Source organism: Syngnathus typhle, linkage group LG2 (genome assembly GCF_033458585.1).
Source record: "Syngnathus typhle isolate RoL2023-S1 ecotype Sweden linkage group LG2, RoL_Styp_1.0, whole genome shotgun sequence".
Classification (NCBI taxonomy): Eukaryota; Metazoa; Chordata; class Actinopteri; order Syngnathiformes; family Syngnathidae; genus Syngnathus; species Syngnathus typhle.
Window position 1 is genome coordinate 2,600,662 of NC_083739.1, and position 9,362 is coordinate 2,610,023.

A 9,362-nucleotide genomic window follows, 5' to 3' on the forward strand; every position below is an offset into this window, starting at 1 on the left:
GATGGCACTTGAATTCGAGGCAGGATTTGATGTCATGAGATTGGTTGCAATGCAAAACAGGACATGCTTAATTCATTCACTACTGTTAAAGACGCCACTGCACTGATAAGCTCATATGTAGCACCCCCTAGTGGAACATCGGTGTAATAATCTAGATTGTGATAGCGTCCCTCACTTTCCAATACTACGTTCCGTCCGAGTTTCTCTCAGCGTTATTTGTAAACAATCAGGTTTCTTTCCAGTGGGATAATTGGTGGCATCATGTTGTTCCATGTAAGATTTAAAGCTCGGATTCTGCTTCGAGACTTAAATGCTGGCGTCAGTGCAGCAAGATCACATTTTAGAGATTAAAGTCTTACAAAACGTTTGTAAATATATGACGCATGAAGCTGGACACGTGGCCAGAAATAAGAGCAATGGCGGAGGAAGAGGATGAAGGAGTGTGTGAGAAAACACATCGACTAACAATCATCGTAAAAGTGACAGCGAGGAAAATATTGAAGTGAAAAGGGAAGTTTTTATTTCAGAGTGAAAATGGGAGGGTGGGGGAGAATGATCACGGAAGAGTTAAGCAAATAGGATAAAGATATATATTCCATAAAGATGGAAAACGATCGATTATGGAGAAGAGGCCGATTCACTTTCCAATGTTCTTTTACGTTTGTTTGCATTATAATACTGCCTCTCAGTGGCCAAGGCGGGGATACCAGCATCATAATACATCTAGAAAACTCCTTATTAAAAGGACAAAGGCAACATTTGATCTTTGTTTGTTGACCTTTCCGTCCATTTAAGATAGAAGATCGTTTTTAATAACAGGAACGATTCAACCCGTACCATTGTTTACTAAATGAGGTCGCACAGACTACAAGACCCACAATGCACTACGCCACTTTTCTCTGACGTCATCGCACCGGGTGGTCAACTGCGCGGCGTGTGCGCGCTTTTGGAGCAGCAAGAGTGCAACATTGTTCCAGGTTTGTTTTCTCCTACAAACGTCACTTTTCATTCAGTGTTGACTGTATTGATATGTGGTTGCAGACGATCACCGACAGAGGGCTGTATAGCCTCAAGGGAACTCTGTAGGACGGAATGTATGCACAGGCAGTGGAAGAAGAGAGTTAGCATGAGACTACCAGAGTGATTAAATAAACAACTAGCTGACGCTAGTATAAAGTTCAACTGAATCCTAAAGCTAATTTGATCAGTGAGAAAGATTTAAATGCACTGACTGAGAAGCCTAAAAAAATTCACAGAAAGAGTCACACCCCTGAAGGCTTATAGTAATCAGCCAATACAGACAAAAGGTGGATGCAGACTTAAAATAATGGCAAAAGGCAAACAGCATAACCTGTTATTCACCATTGTGCCAAATGGACACGAGTCTCTTTTAGGAGACAAAGCCTCTGAGGATCTAGGTCTAGTAAAGAGGATCTATCAGATTAATACTGACAACATTAAAGTAGTCATGCAAGACAAAGGACAGGAACAAAAACAGTGTGAGGGAAGTGCAAACATAGTGGAGAAGTTTTCTTCTGTCTTCAAAGGACATGGGACTTTACCTTACACTTACAAAATACAACTCAAAGATGATGCCAAGCCTGTTGTGCACGCCCCAAGGAGAGTGCCAGCACCACTCAGAGCTGGCTTGAAAAAAGAACTTGAAAGAATGACTCAAATGGCGGTCATTGAGCGAGTGGAAGAACCCACAGATTGGGTCAACTCAATCACGTGTGTCAAAAAGAAGAACACAGGTGCCTTAAGAGTTTGCCTTGATCCCGAAGATTTAAACGAAAACATAAAGAGAGAGCATTATCAGATCCCAAAACGGGAAGAGATCATTAGTGAAATGACTGGTGCTAAGTTTTTTTAGTAAACTAGATGCCTCTCACGGATTCTGGCAACTGAGGCTTGACCCGGAAAGCAGCAAGTACACCACCTTTAACACACCATTTGGACGTTACTGTTTCTTAAGACTCCCATTTGGCATTAAATCAGCGCCAGAGATCTTCCACAGAGCAATGGAGTCCATGATAGAGGGTCTGGACGGCACCAGAGTTTACATAGATGACTCGGTCGTCTGGGGAAAAACACAACAACAACATGATGAAAGACTGGAGAAACTCTTTCAGAGAGTCAAAAAACATGGACTAAAACTGAACAGAGACAAGTGTCTCTTTGGTGTCAAGGAGATGATTTTCTTGGGAGACAAAGTCACAAGTGAAGGTGTGGAACCTGACCAATCAAAAGTGCAAGCCATATTGGATATGCCTGCCCCCACTGACAAAAAAGGTGTCCTGAGAGCCATGGGGATGATCAACTTCCTGGGCAAGTTCATCCCTAATCTTACCTCTAAGACAGCATGCCTCAGGGAGTTACTACAGCACATCACAGTATTTGAATGGACTCATCGACATGAGAGGGAGTGGAAAAAATTAAAGGAAACTGTAACTACAGAGCCAGTCCTCACATTCTTTGACCCATCAAAACCCACAAAGATCTCCACTGATGCTTCAAAGGATGGTTTGGGAGCAGCACTGCTACAAATGAATGAGGACAAATGGCAACCTGTAGCATATGCGTCTAGATCAATGACAGAGACCGAGCAGCGAAAGAGACTTTGGGGTTAGTGTTTGGATGTGGAAAGTTTCACAGTTACGTGTATGGACTGCCAACCTTTACAGTAGAGACCGACCACAAACCGCTCATCACAATCAGAAAAAAGAACCTTAACGACATGTCACCCAGAATTCAGCGCATGATGATGGCATTGCAGCGCTACGACTTTGAGCTTATTTACACACCTGGAAAATATATTGTACTGGCAGATGCTTTATCTCGAGCACCGGCACCAAACAGTGGCATGCTGGTCACCCCGGTGACTGATGAGTCGGAAACACACATAAACATGGTGACTGCTTCACTCCCAACATCAGATGGTATGCTACAGAAAATTGTTCAGGAGACAGCAAAAGATCCTCTGCTGCAGAAAGTTTCACACCATCTACAGAATGGATGGTCGAGAGGAGTCTGCTCAGGGTTTTACCCTGTGCGAGCGGACTTGTGTGTGGCGGATGGGCTGCTACTGCGACAGAACAGGACTGTCATCCCACAATCCATGCACCAGGACATGCTTCAGCGTATACATGAGGGACATCTGGGTGTGGAGAAATGCAAAAGGAGAGCAAGAGAAGCAGTTTATTGGCCGGGCATCAACAAAGACATTGAGGAGATGATACAGCAGTGTGAAACGTATCTCAAACATCATTACAAACAAACAAAAGAGCCGATGCTAATCGTAGACCCACCCACTGCACCATGGCAAAAAGTGGGAACAGATTTGTTTCATCTGCATGGCAAGGACTATCTTCTGGTGATAGACTATTATTCTAACTATCCAGAAGTTGCACAATTATCCAGTACATCAGCACAGTCTGTCATCACACACATGAAAGGGTTTTTTGCCAGACATGGAATTCCGCGATGTGTTGTCAGTGACAATGGTCCACAATATGACTGTGGGGAATTCAGTGAGTTTGCACAGGTATATGGATTTCAACATGTCACCTCTAGCCCGTTGTATCCACAGGCTAATGGACAAGCTGAAAAAGGGGTGCAGATTGTAAAGAGACTGTTGAAAAAAGCAAAAGACTGTAAAGCTGACCCTTACCTGGCTTTGCTAAGCTACAGGTCTGCAGCTCTGGAGTGTGGTGCATCACCTGCTGAGCTACTCATGCATCGCAAGCTGCGCACCACACTTCCACACATTTCAAGACACAATGATAACAAAGACACAGATGGACTGACTGACAAACGAATGAGACTCAAGTACAGACAGAAAATGAACGATGATAAAACCGCAACACAACTGGAACCTCTTCGGGAAAGGGATGTTGTGAGGATTGAGGGTCCTGAGTCCTGGGACAGAAAAGCCAGAGTCCTCAGTGAAGTAGGTCCTAGGTCTTTTGTGGTCGAGACAGAGAATGGACAGGTATTAAGGAGAAACAGGAGGAGTCTGTTAAAGACTCGGGACATTGAGAATCGAGCTGAGGAGGTTGGAGCTGAACAGTCAGAAGGTGCTACTCCAGATGTGCACCACAGTGATCCTCCTTCACCTCCCTCAATGACTGTGACACTCAGAAGGTCTACTAGACCTAGAAAGCCCCCTGGGAGGCTCATAGAACAAGAGTGAACTGTTCAACTAATATAAAGTGAAAGAAAGTTGTTGGCACTAGGCACTGTTACATTAAGAAAAAAAAAAAAAAGGTTCATACTTATGCTGTATTTGGTATGTTAAATGTGTTATTGACTTTTTCAGTTGTGTAAATGTGAAGAACAATTCAGTGTTTGATATTCATTGGATTTGATCCATAAAAGTTAATGGTATGTTGTCATCATATCGAGTATATGGGTTAAACGACATTTTGTGTTACACGATATGTTCATGTTGTGTTTGCCTGTTTGGAAGGGGGATGTAATGATATGTGATTGCAGACGATCACCCACAGAGGGCTGTATAGCCTCAAGGGAACTCTGTATGACGGAATGTATGTACAGGGAGTAGAAGAAGAATGTTAGCAGGAGACTACGTGAGTGATTAAAATAAACAACTAGCTGAAGCTAGTATAAAGTTCAACTGAAGCCTTATTTAAGGAGCATAAGAACTTTACATGGACAACAAGTCAAATGAGCAGGAAACCCTTGAATGATCCTGAAACATGGATTCCCTCCCTCTGCTAATCAAAAGCTGCTTTGTACTTGTTCCACAAGGTCCGGCCTCTCTCGCTCGGCTGTGAGTGGTCGCTTTTCCCTCCGACTTCTTCAATGCAGGCCCACTACATTGGTGTCATCGAATTGGTAGAGAGAGCGAGAGCAACTTGGCTGCAATTCTGCTGCCCAATGCGTCCATATGACTTTGTTGCCAAGTTTATTGACTTTTTGGACCGGAGTGAGGATCTTTTTCTTGCAAAGAAATTCAAAAGTGGCACATTTCAGTTCAAGTGTTGCTGTATGCTGCTGCTATGTATTGAGTGTGGGTTTTTTTCTTTCTTTCTCAGATTCCATCTATTGAGTGAAAGAGCTGTAGTGGATGCTGTTCGCTCTGGTTTCATTCCGTCGAGCTGCAGCGCCGCGACCATGATGACGGACGGTGTTCACACAGCGACGGTCTTTACTCGTCCGAAAAGAGTGAGATACGGCACAAAAATGAACGGAATTGCAACATTAGTATTTGCTCGAGCACAGGTGATGGGCACACTGCCAACTTTGAGGTGGGTGGCGGCGGGCTAATCTAGAAAGGCAGGACAAAGAGGAAGATTAGGCTGCAAAAGGCAAGGAGGGATCGCTGAGAGAAAAAGGAAAGCAGATAAGGGATAATGAGGTCTTCACGGAAAAAGAGGGAGGGAGGGAGGGAGGGAGTGACGTGCGTCCGTGCGTGTTAGGAGGAAAAGGAGGGAGGGAGTGACGTGAGATAAAGGTTCAAAAGTATGATGATGCTGTGTGGCATGGCGCTGCCTCAGCACAACTTGAGAGAAAGAGAGCGAGAGAAGCCACAGTCAAATGTCAAAAGTCTTTGTCTGCGTGTGGTCCAACTAATATTTTGCGGCTTGACAATAATCTATCGTGTTTCCCAGAATGTGTTTTTTTTGTATTTTGTAATCGCTCTTCCTGTTTAGCTGTGTGTATTTAATTATTAGCACATTTTTTTACAGATTTACATCAGTTCCACAAGCACCTCGTGCCATGACAAATGTCCATTTCGCAAGGGAGAAGCAACGAGAGAAATACGTATACGTCACATCTTCTGATTCACCGACGCCACAAGTCGGACTGTAAATCCCAACACGGATAGGAAGTCAATATTGTGCACGTGTGATCACTTGATGCTCCGGCTGATGAAGCTTCAGAATTATTGGCAGGAGGAGAGAAGAACACCTCTGATGTTGGCGGGCGATGCATGGAAAATGCGAAGATACCCAAGAGCGATTGCTCCCCGAGGAGTACATGCCACTCCGAGGGGAGCGCAATTCTCTGGAGATGTTTTATAGTCTGAGTGAGCGAGCGAGAGAGCGAGCGAGTGAGCCTTTTTTTCTGCTGCCACTCAGCAGTAAAATGACTGCTCCAACAGTGGGTCCCTTTGCAATGATTTTCTCTGGGTTCTGCGTATTGTTTGGCCATAGAAGTTTATTGACACAAGTGACCGTTACATGTGGGAAGTGGGTATATCAAATCTGCACACCCTGGTTTCAATGGCAGACTTTGTAATGAAATGAGCATATGAAATGAACCCCTACACCTTATCCAGCCATTATCTGTACTCAAATGTAATGACTTAAGTGTCATGATTGGTCCCCAGTTTTGCTAGGTTGCCATGGTTTCTGTTCGCGTCGCCCCTCCCCTCCTGTGTTCCCTCAATCAGTGTGATCATTCTCACCTGCCTCTCATTTCCAGTCTTGTATTTAAGTCCTGTCTCTGTGTCACTCCCCTGTCGGTTCATTGCTAATGTCACCCGGTCCCTTTGTCTCACATCTCGGTCAGCTTCTGTTGTTGGTTTGGTTGCAAGTCATGTCTGTTTACCGAGTCTGTAAGTTCCTGCAATAAACCCTTTTCCAAGCTGCACGTGGTCGCCCTGCTCCATCTTCCACTCCGTTGTTGACATTAAGCCCATGTAAAGTTCTGCGGTTCTCGTCGGCTTTTCTTATCTTTCTAGCAGTAACTTGAAGCCTTTGCGCAATTTGGAAATGTTCATTCCCCTCCAGCTTGATGAAGGTGCGCAAGTTCCTGCTGAAGTCTCAATGAGTGATATGCTACCTTGAGTCTGACTCGTGTGATCACTCACTGATGAGCACAGTTTTGTTGTGCTCCATTGGATATCAAATGCCTTGGCAATTATTTTGTGCCCATACAAATGTCAGGAAAAGTCATTTCCCATCTGAACTTGATTTTGGGATTAATCAGAGGCACTTTTAATGATTGGTGGCAGGTAGGCGGCGGATGCCGACTCCAATTGAACAGGACTTTCAATGGCATGTGTTAGGAGACATTTCCTCGCTTTTATTTTTCTTCCCCTCTTGAAAAAAAGACCTATTTTTTGTAATGAAGTTATACACATACAGTTAAAGGTCATGTTGATGTTGGAAAAAGTTTTCAAGGGATTTATTGTGCTGAGTTTTTTTTTTTTTTTTGGGGGGGGGCGTCACCAAAATGTGGCATTTAAAAAATGGCACGTAGTCTTTTGGTTGACACGGCATACGTATGGAGAAAGTAGTGCCGCCTATATCGGCTGGAAGATCGGATTCTTTTCTTGTGTAGCGTGAGTGAGCGTTGCCCCATGATGCATTGCCATTCAGAGAGCAGCTTGACTTTTTGATTCATGCCACAAATAAAGGAGCGGCGAGAATAACACCAAGCAAATGCAAGGTGAGTGAGAAATGTTCCACATAATGAACAACACATTGTAAGTTACACTTTCTTTCGATGATTGCTTGTTTTGTCCTTCAGTGCAGCGACACCAAAGATGGCGCTTTTTTTTTTTTCTGCCCCTCGTTAATGATTTTTAATGAATGCCAAGAAAAGCGTTTTTTGAAAGGCCTCGCGTCTCAAAGTCAAAGTCTGCTTTATTGTTTATCTCTGTGTATATGTGTGTGTTCGTCCGTCCATCCGTCCGTACGTATGTCATAAGTGTACGTTTCCGGTGGCTGCAGGATCACAGCAGAAATAGGATGTGTGATTTTTCAGGCAACACAACTGTAATCCAAGTTTCTATCACTTACCTTTCTGTTTGCGGCGACAATTGTTGTGTCTTATGTCTGGTTCTTTTTTACCCTTCCAGCTTCAATTCAAAGGTGGTACAGTCATACGCTGCAATAAACCTCAGCTACTTCAATTGAATTATTATTATCTCCATTTATTTCATATGAATGACATCACTGGTTATTAATCACTTCATTAGCATTCAAGCTGCCGATTGGATGTGTTTGAGATCCGAGCCGATCCTGCAAATTTGTCAACATTAGCAATGAGAGAAAGCAAGCAAGAAAGCAAGCCAGGGCCAGCCAGCCAGCCAGCCAGCTGTTAAACATTCTAAATCCTAGTTTACAATGATGGTAGAAGAGCGCGTTTCACATTGTGTGTGACGTGAGCCACACGAGCGAGTCTGGGTCATTTAGCCACAGACCCCATCCCAGATGGTTCTGCTCCATGATGTCATTAAAGCAGGTCAATGTTTGAAGCCGCATCTGTTTGCTACAGCGACTTGAGAACACACTGTGAAGTGGGTGTAAAGTTGTGTCGTGCAAAGCTGTGCTTCCTTTACAGTTTTTGAAGCTTGACCATTCTCGGATCATCTTTTTAGCACATGCTTATGGAGATGAATGAGGACTTGATCGCCTTTTGTCTTCTCCAAGTGTAACAGGACACGCGACGTTGTCTGTCTAAAGCTAGAAAAGGGATCATGAGCTGACTGCTTTCCAACAGAGAGAAAGCCACGAGAGACAAGTGGACACGTACGTTATTGCTTCGGGATTGGCTGACGAGCCATGCTCATTTGGGAGCAGAAAGAAAGAAAGAGAGAGTGAAAGAGAGAAAGAGAGAAGGAAGGGAGGAGGCCTGCTGGCTGGCTGGCTGGCTGGCTGGCTGACTAAGCGAGGATGTAACTGACACAAATACGTCAGTAGCTGTCAGCTAGTTTGAGCGTTGCTATTCTGGTGGTGACGGCTTTCGATGCCACAGTAGCAGCACTAAAAGAGCAATGGCTCAAAGGTTACATTATTTGGGAACAGATTTGTGTTCTTTACATTTGGAAGATAACTCGAATAGAAATCGATTGACTTTCTTATCTTTGTTCATTTTTGCTAGCTTGGGGCGTTGCGTCGCTATTACGTGACTGAGACCATTGTACAGAAACACAGTCATGTTTTCTATTTTCTATTTAAGTCATATATATGTATATATAAAATTAATAAATGTTTTCTTTTTTTTTGCCAATTGATGCCACTATCAAGCTCTGTTTGGCACAGAGTCATAATGGTTTCCTGAGTGTAGCGATTTATGTCAACCAACCCAGTGTTATGTGTGAAAAGAAGTTGAAAAGTGTTGAAAACTTGCGCGAGAATCGAGAGTAGTTTCCAGAGACGGTGTGCTAAGGCAGGACAACAAAGACAAAAATAGAGATAGCGTTCACAGGTGTCGAGGCGTTGCGTCTTAAAACAACATATACGTATCAGCCGGCAAAAACAAGCAAAACATCAACTCAGAGTTTGACAGAATGGGGTCATGCTGAAATGAAATACACTTTACACAATCTAGGTAAAAACAAATAAACATTGATGACAGTCCGGAAATGTTAATGACATGGCTCAAAA

General features: G+C 43.7%; 1 protein-coding gene across 5 annotated transcripts; it reads left to right on the forward strand.

Annotated features, from left to right (window-relative positions):
- Nucleotides 1-858: 858 nt before the first annotated feature.
- On the forward strand, nucleotides 859-6,618 carry LOC133145558 (uncharacterized protein K02A2.6-like). 5 transcript variants are annotated; one of them, XM_061269189.1, is made up of 5 exons: nucleotides 859-977; nucleotides 1,042-4,589; nucleotides 4,771-4,948; nucleotides 5,058-5,187; nucleotides 5,712-6,618. In XM_061269189.1, exon 2 carries the CDS (start codon nucleotides 2,738-2,740, stop codon nucleotides 4,190-4,192), a length of 1,455 nt encoding a protein of 484 aa, XP_061125173.1. In that variant the 5' UTR covers nucleotides 859-977; nucleotides 1,042-2,737; the 3' UTR covers nucleotides 4,193-4,589; nucleotides 4,771-4,948; nucleotides 5,058-5,187; nucleotides 5,712-6,618. The 5 variants fall into 5 exon arrangements, with proteins under 5 accessions (XP_061125173.1, XP_061125169.1, XP_061125180.1 ...); XM_061269185.1 differs by having other exon boundaries at nucleotides 1,042-4,981; XM_061269196.1 differs by having other exon boundaries at nucleotides 1,042-4,948; nucleotides 5,058-5,244.
- Nucleotides 6,619-9,362: the final 2,744 nt, after the last annotated feature.

Coding starts and splice junctions, on each gene's coding strand:
- LOC133145558 (XM_061269185.1), top strand. CDS start 2,738: ATGTCACCCAGAATTCAGCGCATGATGATGGCATTGCAGCGCTACGAC.